The sequence below is a fragment of the Equus caballus genome, chromosome 15, assembly GCF_041296265.1.
Source record: "Equus caballus isolate H_3958 breed thoroughbred chromosome 15, TB-T2T, whole genome shotgun sequence".
NCBI lineage: Eukaryota > Metazoa > Chordata > Mammalia > Perissodactyla > Equidae > Equus > Equus caballus.
This window is the reverse complement of record NC_091698.1, coordinates 30,666,696-30,693,932: the sequence shown is the minus strand read 5'-3', so window position 1 is coordinate 30,693,932 and position 27,237 is coordinate 30,666,696. Positions and strand designations below refer to the sequence as shown.

Sequence of the window (27,237 nt, the reverse complement as noted above, 5' to 3'; positions counted from 1 at the left end):
GTTAGTGTGTCAGACTAAACTCAGAAATACATGCTTTTAGATTAGTAAAATGAAATTTAGCCATAGATATGAGGACAAATGACAATTGTAAATAAAATTCTTCATCCTCTCCTTTTTTATACTTGTCTCCCCCTCTTTAAATGTTTTTCTGTTTAAAATGGGTCTGTGGATGAATTTAATCTATATTAAATGTTTTCAGTGAAGAACCTGACAGTAATATATGAGGTCATTTTGAACATGTGAAGCTCTTACTATGATAGTGCTGTGGCCATTCCTAATTAGATCCATCATACTTGAACACTTCCAAAGGATTTGGCTTGTGGCTAGCAAGATGGATTTCGTTAATTATCTTGCTTTTGTTCTGATAGTAGCTTATATATTTTCACAAAGAATGAATTGGGGATCCAGAAAATATTGATTCTTTTTTTGGTCTCTTAATCACAGAGTTTCTAGAAAGACAGGTCAGCATCATACCGGTTTTCACTCACCAAGCGAAAGAGAACTTTTCTTGGATTATTATAGAATATACTTCTTAAGAACTGCCATTGTACTTGTATGTCATCTTTAAAGTTAACTTTCCTGGTTTTAGCTGTTAAACAAAAGAATAAAAACCTTAAAGCTGTTCGCAAGAATGGTAAACAGAAGAAAATGAAGCGAAAATGGCCTGGCACTGGAGACAAAGGACCAAATGCTTCATTGAAGGACAGTGGCTCACAAGAACAGGTACAAGACTGTATGCATGGAGGAGGACACCTGCGTGCTGTTGGAATTTTGTGTTACACCTCAGTGACAAGCCTTGTACAAGATGAGGGTTATCCGATGGTGGAAATCTCTTCTTCCCAGCAGTGGGCTCTCCATGTTCTTTCTTCTCCCTGTTGCAGCTGCCTTCCCTCTCACTCGCCAGCTGCCAGCACCCATTTTAAGCCTTAGTGTTGTGCCTGTTGCCTCTGAATACATGCAAACAGCCCCTTGATTTTTGAGTGTTGTATTGTCAATGACTATGGAAAAACAGAGGAAGCAGGAGAAGATTAATAGCCATGAGGACATTTCAAAGGCCACAGAATCTCACAAAGTTTCTACTGTTATGGTCCCTGATTTATTGCTTTTTGACTCCCTCTGGAAATTAAAAATGAGTATTTCTGAATATTGGCCTTACCAAACACCACCTACCCTCCTGGTATTTTGATTTTGCTTTGTAGAAGTTGTTCTTTCTTGGTCTGCACATCTAATAAGGATACAACAAAAAGTGACTACTCTGGACTCTGCTTTTCTGAGGGCCTCCAAACTGGATGGCAACCTTTTTTGTTAGGCTTGGTCCAGGAGGCAAGGGTTAAGGGTGGTAAAATATTAGAAGTACCAAATATTATAGATTGAAACATATTTATATAAAATGTTGCCCTGCCTCCATATTTAACAAATGAGGAATCTGAAGCCCTAGGGTTCAGGTAACTGCCCATGATCACACAGGCCAGGCCAGGGCTAGAACTTTGTTTCCTGATCACTGGTCAGTATTCCCTTTCATTTGGTTTATGTTGACTCAAATGATTATTCAACTGACAGCCCTTTTACATGAGGAACAAATTGTAAACTTATATGTTAGAATTTAATAACATAATCAAATAAAACCAAAGATATAGACCGACACATATTTATATGACATAATTTTGATGGTACTAAGTAGAAATTTGACATTGCAAAGCGGATCACCTAAATGTACATCTTTGCATGTACTGAATTCCTAAATCTATATTCAGAAATCTGGTATGCAGAAGTTGTAAGTTGTACCACAAGTTAACGCACCAAAAGTGATTTATGTTTCTAAAGAGCTAAATGTATTATGAAATTCCCCTTTTGTTTTTGTATAAAAGTTCCCTTTGTTTTTATACTTTTACTACCAACTTTGAGGGTGTATTTCCAGTTTGGTTTGTTGATTTGAGCTGGTCAGTTTACTTAGCTCACACCAATGACCATCTCATTGAAATTAAAGATTACACTGCTTTGCATTCACCTTATGATTTCCAGTGTTGTCTCCATTGTTCTAAAGAGGCTTGTTCTTAGACTTTGCTTTTTATCACAAGTAGTAGCACTTTCATTTTTTAAATTTTTATTCATTTTTAAAGGGCAAAGTACAATAAAATATTCACATTGCACCAACACTAATGTTCAATGATGGAATGCTATTGAAACTGACAAAGCATTTGTTTTTCAACTGATAGAAAAGTCCGAATCTTACACACGAAGGCCAATTTAGAAGAGCCGCTTTTTAATGTTTTCAAGGTGGTTTAAAATAATTTTGTGCAGTGGAATAAAATATTTAATTTTCTGTTTCTTATATCTAGTTTTTTTGTTTTTGTTTTCAAAGGATGGTAAACCTAAAGAGAAGCAGCAGCAAGTGAGAATGAGCCAGGCGTTCATCAACCAACACACAGTGGAACGCAAGGGAAAACAAATTTGTAAATATTTTCTTGAAAGGAAATGTATTAAGGTATAAAAAAATGTGTAAGCAAAAATGTACTAAAATGTAAGGTGTGGCAAAAATGTACTAAAATGAGCTCCTGTTTCCATTAGATACTCTAAAAGCATACCTGTGTGTTTTTAAAACTGCTTCCTTCTGGGAAAGGTCCAATTAAAAAGTTTTACTGAAATACTCTTTTATGTTTAAGAAAGTGGATAATTTCTTTGAAATGCTTTTTGTTAAAAATGTTTAGGACTCAACAAAATTTTAAGCAGATATAATTATAAGATAGCTCATTAAGAATTAAATTGTGCTGGTTCTAAGGCTTTGTTTTTCTCTGGAGTCATTTGCTTATGGAAAGTTTTTTAGGAATTGTAATGACTTAACTATGAGAAATAATGGCTTTTCCTTCTTTCTTTTGGCCCAGGGAGACCAATGTAAATTTGATCATGATGCAGAAATAGAGAAGAAAAAGGAAATGTGTAAGTTTTATGTACAAGGATATTGTACCAGAGGTGAAAACTGTCTGTATTTGCATAATATCCTTTATCACAAGATATAGTAACTTTATGTTTCATAAATATTTACATAAAAATTTTAAATATGTAAAATTTTGAATGAAACCAGTGTTTTAGCTATGGCAAAATTATGTTATTCAAGCCTGACTCAGCCTCAAAGTGATTAAATTGTACACAGAACTTTTTCCCAAGAAAGAGAAGAGGGATTCTTTAGAAATTCTCTCAGTTGAAGATCCTTTCTACTCAACCTGGGTAGTAGCATAGAAGGTTCAAGAGGCCTAGTCAAGTCTCAGAACAACTTTGTCAGAATTTCTGCTGTGACATTTGATAATTGAATCTGTATTTATATAAGCTACTTCATAAAAAGAGGCAAGAATTGCATAATTTGGGAATACTTGTTTTCTGTGTATTCTGTGCCGTATAAAGGTTGTTGCTTAATTTGAAGAACAACTCAAACTCTTCAGTGCAAACAGCACAGATATGTTGTAAAAACATGGAACATAAACATTTTAGGGTAATAGCATGTCATCACAAAAGTTGTTTTCCTTCAGTCATTCAGTACAAGGAATCTCAAATTCTAACTTGAGAATTTATTTCTAAAAAACAATATTGAAGTTGTGTAAATTGATTCTGTTTTAAACAAGCCTAAATATGAAGGATCCAGATTTGTAAGACATATCATTGTCATTGGCTTTAATTCCTCTACCCCAAAAGAATGCTTTAAAAATAATCACACTTCAAAGTATTTAAAACACATCCCTTTCTTGTATCAGTGAAACATACATGTAGTCTATTATAAGAATGGATATAAAGGAAAAGGCATCCTGTGATAGCCAATACACTTGATGTATGTAATCATCCTAAAATTAGATTTTTCATGTTACCCAATTAATAATTATCATATTTTAAGTAAAAAAGTCCATGTTTCTACTGGTAGGAAAGGCCTTTACATAGGAAAAGGAAGTCATTAAATCAAGAACAGATTATTTTAGTTGGATTTAAAATTGTTCTTTTCCTTAACATTTGGGTTACATGAATATCCCTGCAAGTTTTACCATACAGGAGCAAAGTGTTATCAGGGAGAATATTGCAAGTTTTCACATGCTCCACTGACTGCTGAAACACAAGAACTGTTGGCTAAAGTAAGTACCATTTTAATTTTTTTCTTTTTTTAAAGAGTATGTGTGAACAAAGGGTGAGTGTTTGAAAAGATAACGGTTCTTTAAGGAGAATGCCTCATAGCTTAGCATATAGGATATATCAGGGCTAATAATGTAAGAATTTACTTCAGTTTAGAAGATTATTATTCATATGTATATTTTTCCTTGTAGCTTAACGGAAAATTTGTACTTATTGCTAGTATAAATTGGAATGGTCTTAAAACCTTCAGTGTAGTTAGCAACCTTAGTAGCTAAGCTAACCAAAGGAAAACAAAGCAAATAGGAAAAACTGCTCCTGTTATACCTTTAGAGGCAAAGTTAAGGATCATTGGTTGATAAATATTTTAGAGTTACATCAAAGTTTACTCAAATAGTTATTTCAAAGTTTTCTTTAAATATTCTTTCAGTCTGTGAGAAAAGGTAATTGAAAAATAATAGTTGTTTATGTTCTTTATTTTCCCATATGTTAGTTGGAGCTAGTCTCTTCAAAATTAAATTGAAATATAAGTGAAAATAAAAGATTTCTTTTAAAACCAAACTATACCATCTTATTGCAGAAGTTCCCTTGACCATGTGCTGCAAACATGAGGTCAGAGGTGCTTATTTCTGATATTTTTAGGTTGTAAAATATGAAGGGTTACCCTGGAATTAGAAGCCATACCAAATATTTGGCTGTTTAGTAGTATGAAATATATATGGAAAAAATGATATATGTAAAAGTGGTTTTCAGTTCCTTTTATAGTAAATATTGTTAGATGATTACTAGAATGAATATTATTGGAATTATTGAAAAGTTACAAGAGTATGCTGATGTACCTTCCTTAGATTTTAATGCATAAAAATGATTATGTGATTTGTTTTTCATATTAGGTTTTGGATACTGAAAAGAAGTCATCATGAAAATAAAATACATAAAAAAGGTAAAATTAGAATTTAGCACTTTTTCTTTTTTGAGGAAGACTAGCCCTGAGCTAACTACTTCCAATCCTCTTCTTTTTGCTGAGGAAGACTGGCCCTGAGCTAACATCTGTGCTCATCTTCCTCTACTTTATATGTGGGACGCCTACCACAGCATGGCATGCCAAGTGGTGCCTTGTCCGCACCTGGGATGCAAACCGGCGAACCCTGGGCCGCTGAAGTGGAACATGCGCACTTAACTGCTGCGCCACTGGGCTAGCCCCTAGCACATTTTTTTTCCCTGAAACATCTCTAGAAGTTGGCATGGAAACATAGGGCTTTTTCTAGTTTCTTCAACAGAAGTCTTTTTCTCTCTTCCCCCCTACTGAAAAAAATCCATGTGTATGGAATATCTTTCCATTTCTTTATGTCATCATCGATTTCTTTCATGGTGTCTTATAGTGTTCATTCTACAGGTCTTTCACCTCCTTGGTTAAATTTATTCCTAGATATTTTATTCTTTTTGTTGTGACTGTAAATGGGATTGTATTCGTGAGTTCTCTTTCTGTTAGTTTGTTATTAGAGTATAGAAAGGCAACTGATTTTTGTAAGTTGATTTTATACCCTGCAACTTTGCTGTAGTTGTTGATTATTTCTAATAGTTTTCTGATGGATTTTTTAGGGTTTTCTATATATAAAATAATGTTGTCTGTGAACAGCGAGAGTTTCACTTCTTCATTGCCTATTTGGATTCCTTTTATTTCTTTTTCTTGTCTAATTGCTCTGGCCAAAACTTCCAGTACTGTGTTGAGTAAGAGTGGACACCCTTGTCTTGCTCCTGTTCTCAGAGGGACTGCTTTTAGTTTTACCCCATTGAGTATGATGTTGGCTGTGGGTTTGTCATATATGGCCTTTATTCTGTTGAGGTACTTTCCTTCTATATCCATTTTATTGAGTTTTTATCATAAATGGATGTTGGTTCTTGTCAAATGCTTTCTCAGCATGTGTTGAGACGATCATGTGGCCTTTATTCCTCATTTTGTTACTGTGGTGTATCACATTGATTGATTTGCAGATGTTGAACCACTCCTGTGTCCCTGGTATAAATCCCATTTGATCATGGTGTATGATCCTTTTGATGTATTGGGGTATTCAGTTTGCCAATATTTTGTTGAGGATTTTCGCATCTATGTTCAGCAGCAATATTGGTCTATAATTTTCCCTCTTTGTGATGTCATTGTCTGGCTTTGGGATCAGGGTGATGTTAGCCTCATAAAAAGTGTTAGGAAATGTTCTGTCATCTTCAATTTTTTTGGAATAGTTTGATGAAGGAGAGGCATTAAATCTTCCTTGAATGTTTGGTAGAATTTTCCAGAGAAGCCATCTGGACCTGGACTTTTATTTTGGGGAGGTTTTTGAGTACTGTTTCAATCTCTTTACTTGTGATGGTCTCTTCAGATTATTTCCTCTTGGTTCAGTTTTGGGAGGTTATATGAGTCTAAGAATTTATGCATTTCTTCTAGATTGTCCAGTTTGTTGGCATATAGTTTTTCATAGTATTCTTTTATAATCCTTTGTATTTCTGTGGTATCTGTTGTAATGTCTCCTCTTTTCATCTCTGATTTTATTTATTTGAGCCTTCTCTTTATCTTATTGAGTCTGGCTAAGGGTTTGTCAGTTTTGTTTATCTTCCCAAAAAAACAGCTCTTAGTTTCATTGATCCTTTCTAATGCTTTTTGGTTTCAATTTCATTTATTTCTGCTCTTATCTTTATTATTTTCCTCCTCCTGCTGACTTTGGCCTTTGTTTGTTTATCTTTTTCTAGTTCTGTTAGGTTTAGTTTTAGGTTGCTTCTTTGAGATTTTTCTTGTTTGTTAAGGTGGGCTTGAATTGCTATGAATTTCCCTCTTAGGACTGCTTTTGCTGTATCCTATATGAGTTGGTATGGTGTATATTCATTTTCATTTGTCTCCAGATATTTTTTGATTTCTCCTTTAATTTCTTCAATGATCCATTGGTTGTTCAGTAGCATGTTTAGTCTACGCATTTGTCACTTTCCCAGCTTTTTTCTTATAGTTGATTTCCAATTTCATGGGATTATGATGAGAAAAGATGCTTGATATGATTTCAGTCTTAAATTTTTTGAGTCTTACCTTGTTTCCCAACATATGGTCTACCTTTGAGAATTTTCCATGTGTACTTGAGAAGAATGTGTATTCTGCTGATTTGGGATGGAGTTTTCTATATATATTGATTAAGTCCATCTGGTCTAGTTTTTTAATTTAGTTCCACTATTTCCTTGTTGACTTTCTGTCTGGTTGATTTATCTGTTGATGAAGGTGGGATGTTAAGGTCCCCTACTGTTACTGTGTTGCTGTTAATATCTCCTTTTAGCTCAATTAATAGTTGCTTTGTGTACTCTGGTGCTCCTGTATTAGGTACATATATATTTATTAAGTTTTATGTCCTTTTGATGGAATGTCCCTTTATCATTATATATTGTCCCTCTTTGTCTCTCATTGCCTTTTTTATCTTGTAGTCTACTTTATCTAATATAAGTATGGCAACACCTGCTTTCTTTATTTGCCATTAGCTTGGAGTATCATCTTCCATCTCTTCACTTTAAGCCTGTGTTTGTCTCTAGAGCTGAGATGTGTTTCCTGGAGGCAGCATGTTATTGGGTCTTGTTTTTTAATCCATCTAGCCACTCTGTATCTTTTGATGGGAGAATTCAATCCATTTACATTTAGAGTGATCATTGATATATGAGAGCTTAATGCTGCCCTTTTGTCACTTATTTTCTGGTTATTCTGTATTTCTCTTGTTTCTCATCCCATGTATTTCAGACTGCCAATTCAGTTTGATGGCTCTCTATGATGGTTTTCTCTTTATGTATCATTTGTGTCTCTGTTCTGATTTTTTCTTTAGTGGTTACCATGAGGTTTGTATAAAAGATCTTGTAGATGAGATACCTCATTTTCTTATCTTTTTTTATGAGGAAGATGAGCCCTCAGCTATCATCTGCCGCCAGTCCTCTTTTTGCTGAGGAAGATTGGCCCTGAGCTAACATCTGTGCCCTTATTCCTCTATTTTATATGTGGGACACCTGCCACAACATGGCTTGATAAGAGGTGCTAGGTCTGCACAGAATCCAAACTGGTGAACCCCTGGCCACTGAAGCAAAGCTCACAAACTTAACTGCTGCACCACCTGGTCAGCCCTGTTAGTCCATTTTCTGATAGCCTCTTGTCTCCTAGTGTCTAAGCTATCTTTCCTCTGCCCTGTCTAAGCTATTGTTGTCGCAACTTAATCTGTTTTGTCTGTGTTTGTGGTTAAAATGAAGTGATTATATTTATTCTTGATATCTTCCTTCCCTTTATCTTTAATGGTATAATTAAGTGTTTGCCAATCTGTTCTGATAGAGACTTGCAATGATGTTGTCTGTCTCTTTTTCTCCTTGCTCAAGGCTTTGTAAAAACCATTCTTTTTTTTTCAGGTATGAGAGTCTTATTGATTATATCTTGTAGGGGGTTCTTGCGGTGATAAACTCCCTCAGCTTTTGTTCATCTGGGAAAATTTTTATTTCTCCATCATTTCTGAAAGCTATTTTCACTGGATAGAGTATTATTGGCTGAAGGTTTTTGTCTTTCAGAATTTTGAATATATCATTCCACTCTCTCCTAGCCTGTAAGGTTTCTGCTGAGAAATCTGCTGAAAGCCTTATAGGGGTTCCTTTCTAGGTTATTTTCTTCTCTCTTGCTTCCCTTAATATTCTTTCTTTGTCATTGACTTTTGCCAGATTTACTAATATATGCCTTGGAGAAACTCTTTTTACGTTGATGTAATTAAGAGTTCTATTAGTTTCTCTCACTTGTAATTCCAGCTCCTTATCCTGGTTTGGGAAGTTCTCAGCTATTCTTTCTTTGTACCACCTCATTATCATTATTATTTCTTTGTAGAAAATCCTTTCTCCCTCTCTTTTCCCTCTAGAATACCTATAATCCGTATGTTGCATTTCCTAATTGAGTCAGAGATTTATTGGAGAATTTGTTCATTTCTGTTTAGTCTTAGTTCTCTCTTCTCCTCCAGCTGAAGCATTTCTATATTTCCAACCTTTAAATTGGTAGTTCTGTCCTTTATAATATCGGGTCTGTTATTTAAGGACTTCAGATTTTTCTTTATCTCATTCATTGTGTTTTTCATCTCCACCATTTCTGATTGGTTTTTCTTTGTAGTTTCAATCTCTTTTGTGAAGAATTACCTCTGTTCATTAATTTTGTTCCTGATTTCATTTAACTGTCTTTCTGAGTTCTCTTGTAACTCATTGAGTGTTTTTTTTTATGATAGCTACTTTGAATTCTCTGTCATTTAGTTTTTAGATTTCTGTGCCTTCAGGATTGATTTCTGGGTGTTTGTCTTCTTTCTCCTGGTCTGGATTATTAATATACTTCTTCATACTATTTGATGGGGTGGATTTATATCTTCACATGGTGATACTGTCTAGTTGCAGATTTCACCTGCTGCCACTGGGTGGGGTCAGGCAGGAGCCGTGTATTCTGAGCCTGCTGTGATCCTTGTCAGCTGTGCCTGTCCAAGCCTGGGCCACTCCTTGAGACCGCAGTGGCCCTGCAGGCTCTCCAACCGAATGGACAAGCGATCACATGGGGGCTCACATCTGCTGCTGCCTGCTCTCCTGGTCCTCCCGAGATATGCTTCACCCTTCAGGGCCTCAGCGGTACTATAGGCATTCATGGCAGCCAGTAACTCGTTTGCCTGGGGGTGCAGATCCAGGTCCGTCTCCACCTGGGTGGCACCAGCTGTTGTGCTTGGTGGGTGGGACCTCCCTACTGGGTCAGAGCCAGAGCCACTCCCTGGGACTGCGGCAGTACTGTGGGCTCTTCCACTAGACAAGAAAGTGATCACACAGGGGCTCAGGGCTGCTGCCGCTTGCTTCTACAGTCCCGACAAGATGCATTCCCTGTTTGAGGGCTGCAGTGGTACTATTCGTGGGGGTGGGAACTCTTTCACCTGGGTGCACAGATCCACTGCTGTCTCCTCCTGTGTCATTGTGCTTGGTGGGCAGGGCCTCCTCACTGGGTTTGAACCTGTGCCACTCCCTGGGGACTGCAGTGGCACTGTGGGCTCTCCCACCAGACAAGAAAGCAGTCACGTTGGGGCTCAGGGCTGCTGTCACCTGTTCCTACACTCGTGCCGAGGCGTGTTCCCACCCTTGGGGCTGCAGCGGTGCTGTGGGTGCTCCAGCCAGGAGTGCAGTCACATGTGTGTACAGGGCTGCCACGGGGCTGGAGAGTGCTCACCTGTTTCTACCACCTCCCCAGAGGGTAGTCCATCCACCTCAGATGTATAGCTGCATGGGTCTCTCAGGTGTCCTGATGTGCTGTCTGGGTATCCTCTGCTGATCAATGAATGTCCCTTTAGTTGTAATTTAAAGGGGGAAAGACAAAAGGAACTGCTCGCTCTGCTGTGTTGCTGATGTCGCTGTCCTAAATTTTCTTTTTGTATATAGATATCCATTTGTTCCAATAGCGTTTTTTAAAAAGACTACCCTTTTCCCACTCTCCAGTTGTTGCATTGGCACCTTTGTCAAAAATCGGTTGACTATAAATCTAAGGATTCCTTGCTGGACTTTCAGCTGTGTTCTATTGATCTGTCTGTCTGCTCTTATATACTATCACATTGTTTTGATGACTATAACTTTATACTAACTTTTGAAGTAAGGAGGTATAAGCTATCCAGTTTTGTTCTTATTTTCAAAGATTATTTTGGCTGTTTTGTGTCTTTTGCTTTTCCATATACACTTTAGGATCAGCTTGTAAATTTCTGCAAAAGACCTTTTCTGGGATTTTGATAGAGATTGCATTGAATCTGTGGAGAAGTGGCATGTTAATGTGGAGTCTTCTGATGTACACACATGGAATGTTATCTCCATTTATTTAGATCTGTACGTTCTCTCAAAGAGTTTTATAGTTCTCAGTGTGCAAGTATACTGTTTACACTTCTTTTGTTAAATTTCTTCCTACATATTTTATTCTGTTTGATGCTGTTGTTGAATGGAATTGTTTTTTAAACTTTATTTTTGGATAATAGTATATAAAAATAGAATTTTGTATATTGATCTTGTTTCCTGAGACTTTGCTGAACTCATTTATTAGCTCTAGTGGGTTTCTTTGGTTATACATATGTGTGTGTGTGTATGTCTGTTCCTGAGGAATTTCTACGTATAGGATCATGTTATCTGAGAATAAAGACAGTTTCACTTCTTCCTTTCTAATCTGGATGACTTTTATTTCTTTTTCTTGGCCTGATTTCATTGGCTGGAACTTCCTATACAGTTTGTAATAGAAGTGAGAGCAGACATCATTGCCTGTTTCCTGATATCAGGCAAAAAGCATTCAGTTCTTCACTGTTGTGTATGATTTTAGCTGTACATTTTTCAAAGATACTTTGTAAGTTTGAACAAGTTCCCTTCTGTTCCTAGTTTACTGAGAACTTTTATCATGGATGAGTATTGGATTTTGTCAAATGCTTTTTCTGCATTGAGATGCTTATATCATTTTCCCCCTTATCCTATTAATATGACAAACTACATTAATACAACATACTGCTTAAACTAGTCTTGCATTCTTGAGATGAATCCCAGTTGGTCATGGTATATAATCTGTATGGTACATAATATTTGCATTTGGTTTGCTAATATTTTATTTTAAGGATTTTTATCTCTATTCATTGTGTATATTCATGTGTAGCTTTCTTTTCTTGTGATGTCATTTTCTAGCTTCAGAATCAGGGTAATACTGGCCTCCTAGAGTAAATTGGGAGGTTTTCCTTCTTTTGCTCTTCTCTGGAAGAGTTTTTCAAAAATTGCTATTATTTCTTTTTTAAGTTTTTGATGTTCACCAGTGAAGAGAACTGAGCGTAAGCTTTTCTTTAACAGAAGATTTTACAAACTGATTCAATTTCTTTCCTTTTTATAGTTTATTCAGATTTTCTTTTTTCTTGAATCAGTTTTGGTAATTCATATCTTTATTTTCTATTAAGTTTGCTGTTTCCTCTAAGTTGTCTACTTTGTTGGCATAAATTTGTTCATAGTATTGTTTTATACACTAATTCATATTTTTAAAGTTGATTTTTCTGAATTAGTAACCTTGCTCATCTTTCTATTAAATTTGATGATTTTAAATTTTTTCTGTAGACAGTTATCTGCAAATAATGATTTTTATTCCTTTTACAATTCTTATTTCTTTTTGTTTTTCTTGTCTTGTACTGCTGACTAGAACTTGTAGTACAATTTTTTAAAAATCAACTATATTGAATTAACATTACATTCAATAAATTGCATCTATTTTAAGTGTACAGGTCAGTGAGTTTTGACACATAGATACACCCATGTAATCACCACCACAGTAAGCATTCATCACTCTGAAATGTCCCCTCGTGACACTTCACGATCCATTCTTCCCCTCCTTCAGGTCCCAGGCAACCACTGGTATTCTTTCAGTAAGGATAGATTCATTTTGCCAGTTCTAGAATTTCATGTAAGTAGAATCCTATAACATGCATCATTTTGTTTTATGTCTTTTGCACAGCATAGTGGTTTCTTTCAAGTTTCAGATTTTGCAGCTATCAGTAGTGCATTTCTTTTTATTGCTGAATTGTATTCCTTTATATGGATATACTTCAGTTTAATATTTATGTACTCATCTGTTAATGGACATTGACTATTACAAATAAAGCTTCAGTGCACAGTTATGCTCAAGTGGCAGTACAATTTTTTTTTCCTTTTTCTCTCCAAAGTCCTCGGGTACGTAGTTGTATATTCTTCGTTATGGGTCCTTCTAGTTATGGCATGTGGGATGCTGCCTCAGCGTGGCTTGATGAGCAGTGCCATGTACGCGCCCAGGATTCGAACCAATGAAACACTGGACCGCCTGCAGCAGAGCGTGTGAACTTAACCACTTGGCCACGGGGCCAGCCCCCAGCAATACAATTTTAAGTAAAAATAATAGTGCGCTTTATCCTAGATTTTAAAGGGACTGCTATTAATATTTCCTGACTGATTACAATGTGTGCTGTAATTTCTGGTAGATACTCTATTGGGTTAAGAAAATTCTCTTCAAATTGTAGTTTGATAAAAGTTATTGGGCTCTTTGTTTTATAATTGTGGATAGATGTAGAGGCTAGATTTAGAATTCTTTTTAGATAATCATAGAGTTTTTCTAATTACTCTGCTAATATGATGAATTTTATCTTTGGGTTTAAAGGTGTTAAGCTGCCATTGTGTTCCTGAGATAACTAAATTTTCCAGTTTAAATTAAAATTTTTCAAATGTTTTGGCATAATGTTCATGATATTCTCTTTTCTTCTTGATGTCTGGAGCATCTGAAGTTATATCTGTCCTTTTATTAATTATTTGTGCCTTCTGTTCTTCCTGGTCAGTTCGTCTGGAAGTTTGACCATTCTATTATCCTTTATAAAGAACCAAGTTTACTTTTGTTAATTCTATTTTATATTAGTTTTCCATTTCATTCATTTCTGTACTTTGTTATATCATTCCTTTTGTATTCTTTGGGCTTATTGTGCCCAGGGATTGATTGTTAGCTTTTTTCCTTTCCAAGACATGTCTAAACCTATAAATTTCTCTCAATCTACCATTTTACTTATATCTAGAAGTTTATTTCTTTCATTAAATACTTTGTATCAAGGTAATATATGCAGATAGTTTTAAAAGCCATGTGATTTTACAAGAATTAGCAACTTGTAAAAACAGCAAAGCAGTAGTCCTTCATTTCATGATTGTTTCTGTAGTTGCCAAAAAGGCTTCCTGCAAAATTCAGCACTCATTCCTTATTTAAAAATAAACACTAAAGGAAATAGGAGTGGATAGATACTGTTTTTGGTCATTTTTTTACTGTGGTAAAATACAGATAACATATTTACCATCTTAACTATTTTTAAGTGTACGATTCAGTAGTAGTAAGTATATTCATATTGTTGTGCAAGCCTCACCACCATCCATCTACAGAACTCTTCATCTTGCAAAACTGAAACTCTATACCTATTAAACAACAACTACTCATTACACCCTTCCCCCAAGCCCTTGGCAGCCACCATTCTACTTTCTGTCTCTCTGATTTCGACAAGTGTGGGTACCTCAGATGAGTGAAATCATGCGGTATTTGTCTTTTTGTCACTGGCGTATTTCACTTAACATAATGTCCTCCAGGTTCATCCATGTTGTAGCATACGTCAGAATTTCCATCCTTTTTAAGGCTGAATCATATTCCATTGTGTGTATCTACCATGTTTTGCCTATCCGTTCATCTGCTGATGGTTACTTGGGTTGCTTCCATGTTTTAACTGTTGTGAATAATGCTCTTATGAACATGGGTGTACAAATACCTTTTTGAAACCCTGCTTTCAATTCTGAGTGTATACCCAGAAGTGGATTTCTGGATCATGTGGCAATTCTATTTTTAATTTTTTGAGGAACCACCATACTGTTTTCCACAGCAGCTGTACCATTATACATTCCCACCAATAGTGCACAGGGTTCCAGTTTCTCCACGTTTTCACTGACACTTGTTATTTTTTGTTTTTTTGATAGTGGCCATCCTAATGGGTGTGAGGTGGTATCTCATTAAGTTTTGATTTGCATTTCCCTAATGATTAGTGATGTTGAGCATCTTTTCATGTGCTTATTGACCATTTGTATATCTTTGGAGAAATACAAAGAACTGTTCAAGCCCTTTGCCCGTTTTTGAATTGGGTTATTTGGTTTTTATATTGCTGAGTTTTAAGAGTTCTGTGTGTATTCTGGATATTAATCACTTACGATTTATACGATTTGCAGCTATTCCCTCCCATTCTGTAGGTTGCTTTTTCACTCTGTTGATAGTGTCCTTTGATGCATGACATTTTTTAATTTTCATGAAGTCTGATTTGTCTATTTTTTCTTTTGCTGCCTATGCCTTTGGTGTCATAGTTATGAAATCCTTGCCAAATCCAGTGTTGGGAAGCTTTTATCCTCTGTTTTCTTCTAAGAGTTTTATAGTTTTAGCTCTTGCATTTGGGTCCTTGATTCATTTTGAGTTAATTTTTGTATATGATGTTAGGTAAGGCTCCAAATTCATTCTTATGCATGTGGACATCCATTTGTTGAAAAGTCTGTAGATTACCCATTGAATGGTTTTAGCACCCTTGTCAAAATTATTTGACCATATGTGTGGAGGTTTATTTCTGGGCTCTCTTTTCCGTTCCATTGGTCTGTATGTCTGTCTTTATGCGAATACTACGTTGTTTTGATTACTGTAGCTTTGTAGTAAATTTTGAAGTCAAGAAGCATGAGCCCTAACTTTGTTCTTTTTCAAGATTGTTTTGGCTATTTGGGGCCCCTTGAGATTCCATATGAATTTTAGGGTGGATTTTTCTCTTTCTACAAAAAATGTCATTGTGATTTTGATAGAGATTGAAAAGAAACTCTAGATTGCTTTGGGTCGTATTGACAAGAATGTTAAGTCTTCTAATTCATGAACGTAGGATGTCTTTCCATTTATTTATGTCTTCTTTAATCTCTTTTAATAATGTTTTATAGTTTTCATTGTACAAGTCTTTCACCTTCTTGGTTAATTCCTAAGACTTTTATTCTTTTTGAGGTATAGTAAATGGAACTTTCTTAATTTCCTTTTCAGATTGTTTATTCCTAGTATATAGAAATGCAACAGATTTTTGTGTGTTGACCCTACTACTTTGCTGAACTTATTTATTAGTTCTAACAGGTTTTTTTTGTGGAATCTTTAACGTTTTCTACAGATAAGATCATTGGATGGATGTTTTCTTAAAATGAAAACATATGTTATACCTTAGTAAGAAAGTCAGCATCATACTTAATGGGGAAACAGAGGCATTTCCACTAGAAGAGTTTATGTTCCAATGGGACTGTCTAGTTTCTAAAATTGAATAGAATTTCCCTCTGAAAACATCTGCATCTGGTCCCAGTTTCATTTAAGAATGTCCTTGGTGAAGCAGTAAAAATTATTAATGTTATTAAACCTCAATTCTTGAGTAGATCTCTTTTCAATGTTACATATAGCAAAATGGCAAGATGTATAAGTATTTCTATATACTGAAGTGGTGTTCTCTAGGAAAAGCACTTGTGCTGTTATCTCAGTTGCAAGCTGAATTAGCTGCATTTTTTCATGAATACTCTTACCTGAACAACTGAGGGGAAGACTGGTTTTTTCAGGTGAGACTGTTTGGCAGGCACTTTTTCATAAATGAACAGAGTGACCCTGTCACTTTAAGGAAAACAACTGAAAATATTCATTATCAATGATAAAATTCTAGCTTTGACAAGAAATTATAATTTTGGGACATTTGATCTACCTCTATGAGCTTTAAAGCTTTCCTATACTTAAAGTCTTTTTGGTGAGATGGGTTGGTGATATTAAAGAATGGTGATATTATTGAAGAATGTGGTTTTGGGGGCTGGCCCCTTGGCTGAAAGGTTAAGTTCGTACACTCTGCTTTGGTGGCCCAGTGTTTGCTGGTTTGGATCCTGGGTGCAGACCTACACACTGCTCATCAAGCCATGCTGTGGCGGAATCCCACGTAGAAGAACTAGAGTGACTTACAACTAGGATATACAACTATGTACTGGGGCTTTGGGGAGAAAAAAAAAAAAGAGGAAGATTGGCAACAGATCTTAGCTCAGGGCCAGTCTTCCTTACCAAAATGCATACCTTTAAAAAAAAAAAAGGAATGTAATTTTTTTAAAATACTGTATAATGAAATGTTTGAAAGATCTGCATAAATTAGTAAGCTAATATTTTCCAAATAAACAATGCATGATGTTACAAAGTTATGCATGGGTAAAACACCCATCCAACCTATAATATAGACTAATGTGTTTTAATGTGACAGTACAGAAAGTTCCTTGATATGGTTTCAGATTCTACATTGTAACTGGAAATTTGCTTGCATTTGCTTTTAATATTCATTTGCCTGTCATTTTATTTTTAGCTTTTCTGAGTAAGTCTTAGGTTTGTTTCTTGTGTGGAGGATACAGTTGGGTTTTGCTCTGTGAGCCAAACCAAAAGTCCTTTTCTTCTTTTGAAAAGTGAATTAAGCCTATTCACATTTATTGAGATGACTGAAGATGTGGTTTAGCTTCTGTCATTTTATATTATCATTAATGTTTATATTATGTTACATTTGTGTGTTTTCCTCTCTATGATGCATTTTCATTTTTGCTCTTTAATAAATTTTACTTTCTTCATCGCATTTTATTTTTAACTGATTTTTTTTTCTTCTTCTTCTTCATCTCCCCAAAGCTCCCCCAGCACATAAGCACGTAGTTGTATACTCTAGTTGTGAGTACCTCTGGTTGTGCTTTGCGGGATGCTGCCTCAGCATGGCTTGATGAGCAGTGCCATGGCTGCACCCAGGATCCGAACCAGCAAAACCCTGGGCCCCTAAGCAGAGCATGCAAACTTAACCACTCGTCCACAGGGCTGGCCCCTCTTCATCTGATTTTTATTCTTTTTGTTCTTTTCCCACTTTTGTCCAATATACCTTTATTAAGTTTCCATTTAAATCTGTTCTGTCTTGTAATATAGTCTTCATTTTGATATGATTTTTTTTTCTTGTATCATTTCTGAGATCAGTCAACTGTTGTTTCATTACTTCCATTTTTTTGTTCAGTTTTCATCTTAGTTTTTGAATTTCAGTTCAAGTTGTTTTTTCATATTCCTAAACAGGGATTTTTAATTCAGTTTGGGTTTTTTGTGTTACAGTTTTCTTCTGCATGTTTTTTTGGGGAGAGGGAGTTGGGGCTAAGTTGATCATTTTCAACAGCTGATGTGTTTTGTTTTCTGTTTTCTTCTATAGCTTTGTATAGTTGAAGAGTGCTTATGTCTATGGCTGTTCAAGACTGTTCAAGACTGTTGATTTGGAGTAGTTTATAAGAATTCTCATTTAAAGTGCCCACCTGTGTCATTGTGATGATGTGCAGCTTCTTTAATGGATGGTGTGGAGGGACAGAGTCTAGTGTATAAGTCAAGGGGTTGGTCTTCACCAAGATGTCCCAGCCATTGGAACAGGAGAGGAGCATAAATGGCAGAGAAGCTGGCTGGTGGGTAAATGTTTTGGTAGTAAATTGTGGAAGTCTCTTTTGATTGAGTTTTCTCAATAAAATAGGAAGCAAGGTTAGACTGAGTGAGCATGGATGAAGAGGTGTAGGGGATTTGAAGGCAGAAAACTGTTAGATTTCTTTAGGAAGATGTTGGAATAGTAGACGATGAATATACAGTTAGATCTTCTCGTGTCATTCAATACATTCACAACATATTTTTAATAATTGCTCACAGTTCTGTTTTATGGCTTAAATTATCATTCAATGATTTTTTAACCAATTTCCTGTCGTTGGACATTTACTATTATAAATAAAGTGGAACAATATCTCTTGTTATACCATTCATAAACTTGGAGTTCTTAACGTTTTTGTTGTTAAGATATAAGAATTGTTCTTTCTCATTGGTTCATAAAGTGTAGACAGATTATACACTTGTGTAAAATGTAAATGTTAGGAGTATGATGATGTCTTTAACATAATATTCAAATATGAAATTTGCCAAGTACAAATAATAAGATTCTAAATATGCACTTTTATATGCTGATGCTGAGTATTGTTAGAAAAATACCGTGAAACTGAAACTGTCATCATCATATTGTTTTATTACTGGGGAAAGTAATAGCATCATTGACTTGCAGTATACATAAAGCACACCGGAGTTAGTGACACTTCTTAGCAAAGTCCTATTTGAAACTAGGACTCAAAGTTGTTTTAGTTGTAACTTAATCGCTCTAAAGCAAGAAAGGGAATTGTGTATACTCCAAGCAGACCTAGGAAGGATGAAACCAGGATAGATCCTGGGCCCTTAGTGTCAGGAGTCTGTGAGCTGGGTGTGAGTCATCTCTCAGTGCCCCATTGCTGTCTGCTGGGTTGACTGGTTCACTCCCTGGCTGTGGCGGGGGAGGAGGGCAAGACAAGGCACTAGAAGCTGCCAGAGGAAGTCACAGAAGAGAGAGGCTGAGTTGACACTTTGAATGGGTCCATTACAAAAACCTTCAATAATTCAATGAAATTGTGCAAGGGAGTGCTTATATTATCTGAAGAATCAATACTTTGTATCTTCTTTAAAGATCACATACAATTTAAAGAAATTCAAGAGCTTGTCATAGCTCAGAAGTGTAGAAGGTAATTTTTATGGCAACATGTGTGTAGGCTCACATTGGCCAACACGTCAGTAAGCTAACATGAATGTACACTTACCATGCGCAAGCACTGTACTGTTTTATTTAATAATGTTTAACTTTCTTATTTAAGCCTCATAACCCTATGAGGTGAATAATGGGATCCATCGCATAGAAAAGGAATAAATAGGAACAGTTACAGTTTTTCTATTTTCATGAGCCTTGAAAAATACTTGCATTTAATCTTATGACAATTTAACAGTTTATTTCCTTATGATATTACCTCATGTATAGTTTAGTAATTATGAGGTATAAATGTTTATATATAAGGTTTATATGTAAGAAAAAATAATTCTTATATTCCAAGAAGCAATACTCGTCTCACCTGTAAACTTAACAGACCAAGCAGAGGTTTGAGGGACTGAGAAGTCAGAGAAGTTAAAGAAGCTCTTATTTTACAAAGGCGAGCATGTCTGTGTCAGTGAACTCTCTGAACTTGTTCTGTTAAATCAAGTGGAGGGAGAGACATATTCTTTTGGATGTGCCCATTGCACCTAAAGCAGCTGTGGATGTCTTATGTCTGGGTTATTATAGAGCCTTCTCATTGACCTCTTGCCTCCGTTTTCTTCTTTCTTCTCGACAGTTCACTCTTTTCCTCAGTTAGAACAGATTTCCCAGTGTACTGCTTCAGCCATGCCTCCACTGTGTAGTACCCTGAAGCAAGATCCATTTGTCCACCTGGTTTTAAGTGCTGTGTAGTCTGGCCATCTCAGTCATACCAAGCTTTAGTTCCTGCTGCCCTCTGCTCCCCTTTTTTCCTCCTGTGAAGTAAATCTCAGTGCTTTCTTGATGCAGCTCCAAGCAAGTACACATATAATAAAACCATTGGCGGTTAGAAAAATCTGGACCAAAGGAAATATAAGTAAGAAAGTTGTAATGGGAAGAGCTGTATATGGATTTACATGTCACTTGGCCAGCATGGTTGTCATGGCTGTATTAAATTTATCTTTGATCTGTTTTGGAGCCATATCAAAAGCGATGAAGTGGTTATCTACTTACCTCTCATTATCAGAAAGAAGGTAGGGTGCAAAAACCTAACCTCTCCTGGTAATGATTTCATAAAAACAATTCTTATGTAGGTCTTCATTGTGGAAATCACTGAGTAGAATGGACAGAATTCTTATTTCTAAGATTCTCTGTGACAGATTTCATAGAACTTTTTTGTGGTCACTTACCAAAAGCCACATGACAGTAAAACCCAATTTTTGTCAGCTGGTAAGATATTCACATATGTGGTCTTTTGGTGTTTTGACTTGATCCTATTGTAGAACTTAAGGAATTCAGATGCACAGATGTTAAATGACTTGTCCCCTGTCTTAATAGGTTTCCTGACCTCCGTACAAGCTTCTTAGTTCACTGACTAGTTCTGATAAGCATAACCATTGAGGGGTTACATTCAAGGATTTCTTCTGAGCTGTTGTTTGTTGAGATCAAAATACTATTTGGTTTGGTGATCTGGCCTAAAGAATATGGGGTTCATATTGCCAGTTAGAAGCTCAAACACCACATTTGGGCTGTAGTGAGATCAGAATGTCTCAGGTTCAGGTTCAGCACCTGCTGAATGCTAGGGTCATATATATGAAATCCTTTTTAATACCTATTAGAATTCTATAATAGGGATTATTATAGTAATAGTAGTTGTTATTACTATTTACAGATGAGGAAACCAAGTCTGTAAGAAGGCATTACCTTCCCCGAGTCTCCATAGTTTGTATTCTTAGTTGTATACCGTCACGTATGTTTGCTCCTCTTCCTAGCAGAATCTCAGTTTTGTTTAGGTGTCCTTCCCTCCTCCATGACATCATCTGTGCTTTGTGGATTATGGGCCCTGTCCCCAACCCTTAGGGTTGTACCATCAAGGGTCTAAAGTTGTGGTTCTCAACCTTGGCTTCACATTGGAATCATTTGGGAAACCTAAAAAAAAAATGCTGATGCCTGAGACTGACTCCCAGAAATTACGATTTTTTCCTGGGTTGGAGTGGGAGCCCTGGGGTGTGGACATGAGATTTTCAGTAGCTCCCAGATGATTCTAAGGCAAAGCCAAGGGTGAAAACCATTCATCTCAACAACTAATGGAAATGCCATTCTTCTGGCCAGTCGTTGGTTTAGACTTAAAATATGAATACATGTCGTCTGGTGCACTTCTGGAAAAGTTAACATCTCTTGAGATACACAAAGAAGAGGCTGGACATTGCTGTGTCTAAATATGACACCCAGAACTGATGGAGCTATCGATGACCTCAAGGGGAGCTAGCTAGCCAGCTGAAGATGATAGAGAGGAAAGGTGGGGAGAAGCTGGGTCCTGGATAACAACTGAGCTATGGAATTCATGAACCTTAGAAAGGAGACATCCAACCTTCAGATTGCATGTTATACCACATGAAATAACATATTTTCTTTACATTTAAGCCGTTTTGGTTTGAGTTCTCTGTTACCTGCATCCAAAGGCAAGCTAATAAATGTGAGCCAAGAATCAAACTTACATGCATTTATCCAAAGTCCATATTTCTCCCAGGGTCTCCACCCCCCTCTTCACTGACTGCGTTCACTGTCTCAGCCCCTGCAGACAGGACACAGTAAGAAACAGGTGTAAGAAAGGAGGAGACTTGACAACAGGGAGGGCAGTTTTCATGACACCGAGCAGAAACTGGGAAGGAGCAGATATGTTTACAAGGCTGAAGAGGAAAGGAGGGAATGTATTTGTGGGTAGGGAGGGATAAGATGCCCAACTCACCTCAAAGTGGTGTTGATTCCTGTGAAATGTGTAAGACTGTTCACATTATTTTAAAATAAAGTTAAAAAAATGGCACTTTTTTGGTTAATATATGTCATTAATTTTGAGATACACATTTATTTTCATAGTTAACATCTCTGAAATTGGAATGTATTTTAAGTTGTTAGAATATCACATTTTAGTTGCCAGGTTATTTTTTTCTTGTTGGTACATAAAAAATGGTGGATCTTAAGTTAGTGATATATTTAGATTTGATTGAATGTAATTTTTAACTGAAATAATATATGTATATAGTCAAAAGCTTACTGTGAAATAAAATTTGTTATGAAATTTATTTTGGATTAATAAATTATGAAAACATAAAAAGGTTTTTTAATGAAAAAGAGTCATTCCCTGCCTCCCCCACCCTCTTTGTGGTAGGCGGAATTCTAAGATGGCTCCCAAGATTACTTGCCTCTGGTGTACGTGACCTGTATAAACTTCTCCCTTGAAGTGTGGGCATTACTGTGAGTGTGATTCATTTCACTCCCATGATTAACTTAGATTATATGTCAGAAGAAGCAGCTTTACCTTTAATATATTCAAAGTCTCAAATCAGTTGGTTTTGAATTCATCAAAAGGCAGATCTAGGTGGGCCTCAACTAATCAAATGAACACTTAAAAGAAACTAGGCCCTTCCTGAAGCCAAAGATTAGAAGAAGCATTAGAGAGGTTCTCCTACTGGCCTTGAAGAAGTAGGCTGCCATGTTGTGAGAGGGCCATGTGTCCAGAGCTAGAGAGCAACCCTCACATGACTTGGAAGAAATGGGAACTTTGGTCTGTCTTACACCCACAAGTTACTGAATTATGCCAACAACCTGAATGAACTTGGAAGAGGTGCTCCAGGCTTATTTTGTATGTTCTGACCCAGCCCTCAATTGGCCATTTCTCTAAGGAGCCCAGATTCCTTTACAATCCAAGATCTAGATGCTAGATGTGCTCATTGCTTTTGAGTCTGGTCAGATGAAGACAGGCCCTGAGGATGTAGTGTGAGCTGTCATACAGATCAAAAAGTGAGAGTTTCGGGGGAAGGGGGCTTTCGAGCAGTCCCAGATCTGTTCTGCCCTCTCTGGTGGCGGCCAGGGCACTGGTTCTCACAGTTACTGCTGTTGCGGGGCTGTTGATCTGCAAGGCTACCGTGAGCTGGGGAGGGGGAATGAGGTTAGGGCAAGCCATTGCCACAAGGCATTTTACCAAGATTCAGCCGATTCTCTTGAGTAAATTCTCTTTGAATTGTTGTAAGCCTTTAATTTTCAGAATTCTGATAAAATTGATTTTGACTGTTTTTGCCAGTGTTCTCCCAAAAGTAGAAACTGGTTCACTTTTAACTACTGTTTGACATAATACCTTCTTTATTTCATATCTTCTCTTTAGAAATATTTCTTTATGACTGATATGAAGACTGAGTGTGTGCCATCTTCTAGTCATTTTATTTCAGAATCCCCCTTTCCTGCCTGCTCTCCAGGGACTCATCTTCCTGGCTGGATGCTCCTCATTCCTGAGTATTTAGGACCTTTACTCCTGCTCCAAATTTTTAAACTACCTTTTTTAGAAGTTCCACAGAAGTAGCCTTATTTACCATTCATATAAGTCTTAAATAAATATGAATTTTGTATCACAGCTGTATCCTAGACAAAAATATTTCAAATTTATTTGCCGAGATATGTTGTTTGGCAGGTATATTTGTTACATAATAATGTAAACTGAAAATTAATCTTGGACTTCCTGAACAAATTTGTGATTCAGCCCCATATCTGCTGACACACCAGCTCTTTTCAGCTTTCTGTATGCCTGCAGACTGCAAGCCAATTTAAACTTCCTTGTGTAGCTGAAGTCAGTTAGGTGAACCCGGAATCAACAGAAATGCTCCTTTTTTCAGCCAAATGCACATAAAACAGTCATTTCAGTCCATGAAGAAGGAAAACCTGGACCCGGTGAATTCCTGATTGTCTCAGAGGCTGAATGCCTGTCCTTGTGCAGCTGTGAAGGGTTCTATGTTCTCCCCAAGCTGGGAAGATGATGTGAGCGGCCTCTCAGGAAACAGAAACCTGCCCAGCCTCCCCTGGACCCTGCTGCTCTAGTCTGCCAGCATTTCTGCAGGGCTGTGTTCTTTGGGATGCGCCCTACAGCTAAATCTGTTTTAGGAAGAGGAAAGAAGGGGGAAAATGACCTTAATTTTAGATAGGATGTGTAGGCCCTGCTGTCTGAGGGGCCAAAAGGCAGGACAGGGAGCAGGGGTGCCCTGCAGCAAATGGGGAGGCCTGGGAAATACTCAGCTGGGAAGATACTCCTGGTGCCCACGGCCTTTGTTCTGTTAAACCTGAATCTCCTCAGTGGTCTCCCTCTTGCTTCTGAGACGTCACCCTCACTTCCTCTGTTGTCAAGGAGCAGCATTAGTGTACATCAGGCAAGGGCACCAGTCACCCTGTACCCTATTTTGGGCTCAGCAGCCCTCACACCCCTTGTCTTCAATTGACGTCCCTGATATTCTGGAAGCAGCACAAGGGCCTTCAGTATCTGTCTTGTTCAAGGCTGTATTCCCTGAAAAGATCAGGCACATAGAAGGCCCTCACTCCATATTTATTAAATCATTAAAATATTAAAGGGGCACTGTTTTTTTTCCCCCAACCATATGAAAAATGGTGGACCGTTAGAGGGCCAGCCCCATGGCCTAGTGGTTAAGTTCAGTGCGCTTCACTTCGGCGGCCCGGGTTCGGTTCCCAGCTGTGGACCTACAATGCTATGCTGTGGTGGCGGCCCACCTACAAAATAGAGGAAGATTGGCACAGATGTTAGCTCAGGGCGAATCTTCTTTAAGCAAAAAGAGGAAGATTGGCAACAGATGTTAGCTCAGCCTGCCTCTTCCTCAGCAGAAAAAAATACAGTGGTGCATTAGGTGAACGAATTAAAAGGGTTTTGTTTTTTAAGGGTTTTTACCACCTTGAAGTGGTAGAAGCCAAACCATGAAACAACGCAGCTGGAGATGATGTGTCCTTCTGCTCAAGAAATTCAAGAATTCCCCAGACAAAGGCAGAAATGAAGGCGGGTGGCTGACAGAGAATATGTGCCATCAAGCACAGCCAGTGGTTTCCCTGTGCGTAAGCCTGGTACATCCATGCCTCCCTGTGTGTGACGTTCACATGCACATGTGAGGTGCTGTCTAAGGCCAGTTCCTCCTGAGCAAGCCATCCTCTCGTCTCATTTCCTAACTTGGGACTCGTAACTAGTACCAGTCACCAACTACCTAGTACGCGCCTCACATCACCACACACCAGTGGATCCAGACACCCATGGTGGAGACCACTGGTGGTTACTTGGGAGTTGCTGCCCATCAGTCAAAGACCACCAGAACCCACTTAAGAGTCAACAAAGTCAGGTTTATTTGCTGGAGCAAAAGAGAATGCATATCAGGAGCTTGGGGGACATCTCAACAGGAGGGAGTTGGGGAAAGAAAATGACAGAGTTTTTGAGACTAGAGTAAGTCATGGGATGGTCTTGGTAGGGGTGGGTCAGATTTTGTAAACTAGAGTTACTGGAAGAGTCAGTGGTCTTGTCTTTGTGAATGAGCAAGTGTTAGGAGTTTACGCTGAAATGATTTGTGACATTCATGGTCTGAATGGGTGCAGTTATGGGGTGTGAGTCCTAGAGCAGCCCATTTTGAAAAGTTGTGGTTTCTATTTTCAACGCTCAGTTCTCCCCCACAGCCTAGCTGGCAGCAGGGCAGTTTTTCACTCTCTCGAGGGGAAAGTGTGATGATTTCTCAGATGCGGGCAAGGCCCTGACCTCGAGAGAACTTCTGTGGAATTCCCGTGTGTTCCTCTTTGGACTCACTTCTGAGCTAGCGTATAAGTGTGTTCCCCTTCCATTTGTGTAAGAGGAAGAGGAAACGGGGGTTGCGTGTTCTGGTTCTTAGGGCAGAACCTGACTCTAATCTAGCAGGTTGATTCACCTGCTCTGTAAGGTCAGCTGATGTTAATGAAAGCAGGGGTTACCAGGGGAGTTTCAGTCAGCCCAGCTCGTTCACCAGAGAGGAGGGGCTTCCGTCGCTGTACTTTGGGAGCGGAAGCTGCCTCACCTGCTATTGCAGGAATATTGCGGGAGAGGAGGGAGAGGAGGGGAGGGGAAGAGAGGGCAAGGTGGGGTGGGAGCGGTGGGGGAGGGAGGAGGGGTGGAGAGGGAGCTTTTGATCCTGTGGACCCTGAGGGGAGAAGGGTTTTGGTTTTGTTTGCAGTCCTTGAGGCTAATCCAGGGTTGGAATTACGAGTCTGAATTCCTTCATCATCCCCGGAGTCAGTGACTCTCTTTATGAAATATGCTGATCGAATCCTTTGTTACAGCGTTTACTGCTGTATAAGGAGAATTGTCATTACTAGTTACAAAATTAGCCAACTTCTCTTTCAAAAAAAGAAAAAAAGCCACAATGTTTGAAAATCAGCCTCCTGAATGTCCCCAGTGTGACTCTGCACTCAGTGCAAAATAACCTTCTTCTCTGACTCTAAATTTAGTGGCAGTTACACTAATAAAGTGATCATCTTTGTCGCTTTTAAGTGATCCAAGATTATTGACAAAGGAAAGGATGGCTGGGCTGAGATGTGGACTTCTGAAGAGAAGTGTGCTTGGCAGCTGGTGGCTGTCCATGTTCCCCAGATGGAGAGGAGCTCTTCCTCAGCAAGGTGAGGTGACGGACCCTCAGCAGATGTTCTGGACAGGAGACTGCGATACAAGGTGTATGGTGTATTCATATCCGTTTCCTAGGGCTGCTGTACCAGAGGACCACAAACTGGGTGCCTTAAAACAACAGAAGTTGGTTCTCTCACAGTTCTGGAGGCTGGAAGTCTGAAATCAAGGTGTGGGCAGGGCCGCACTCCCTCTGAAGCCTCCAAGTGATTATCCCTCCGTGCCTCTTCCTAGCTGCTGGTGGTTATGGGGCAATCCTCGGCGATTCTTGGCTGGGAAAGCATAACTCCACCTCTGCCTCCGTTTTCTCTCCCTGTATGTGTGTCTGTGTCTGTTTTCTTGTAAGGATACCAGTCATTGGATCCGGGCCCACCCTAATCCACTATGACCTCATTTTGATTTAACTAAATACATCTGCAAAAAAAT

The 27,237-nt window shown here is 37.9% G+C and overlaps 1 protein-coding gene across 4 annotated transcripts in view; it reads left to right on the top strand.

Annotated features, from left to right (window-relative positions):
* The window catches only part of ZC3H8 (zinc finger CCCH-type containing 8), a 42,030-nt gene extending 14,793 nt beyond the window's left edge, over positions 1-27,237 (top strand). Inside the window, exons 4-9 of one of the 4 annotated variants that reach the window (XM_001495216.6) lie at positions 590-723; positions 2,363-2,485; positions 2,883-2,994; positions 4,006-4,115; positions 5,004-5,053; positions 26,683-27,237. In XM_001495216.6, the coding sequence (XP_001495266.4) occupies positions 590-723; positions 2,363-2,485; positions 2,883-2,994; positions 4,006-4,115; positions 5,004-5,033 (509 nt within the window). In that variant the 3' untranslated portion in view covers positions 5,034-5,053; positions 26,683-27,237. Of the gene's footprint in view, positions 1-589; positions 724-2,362; positions 2,486-2,882; positions 2,997-4,005; positions 4,116-5,003; positions 5,054-17,380; positions 19,910-26,682 lie in introns of those variants that run through there. The other 3 variants (XM_005599840.3, XM_070235152.1, XM_070235151.1) reach the window with 3 other exon arrangements.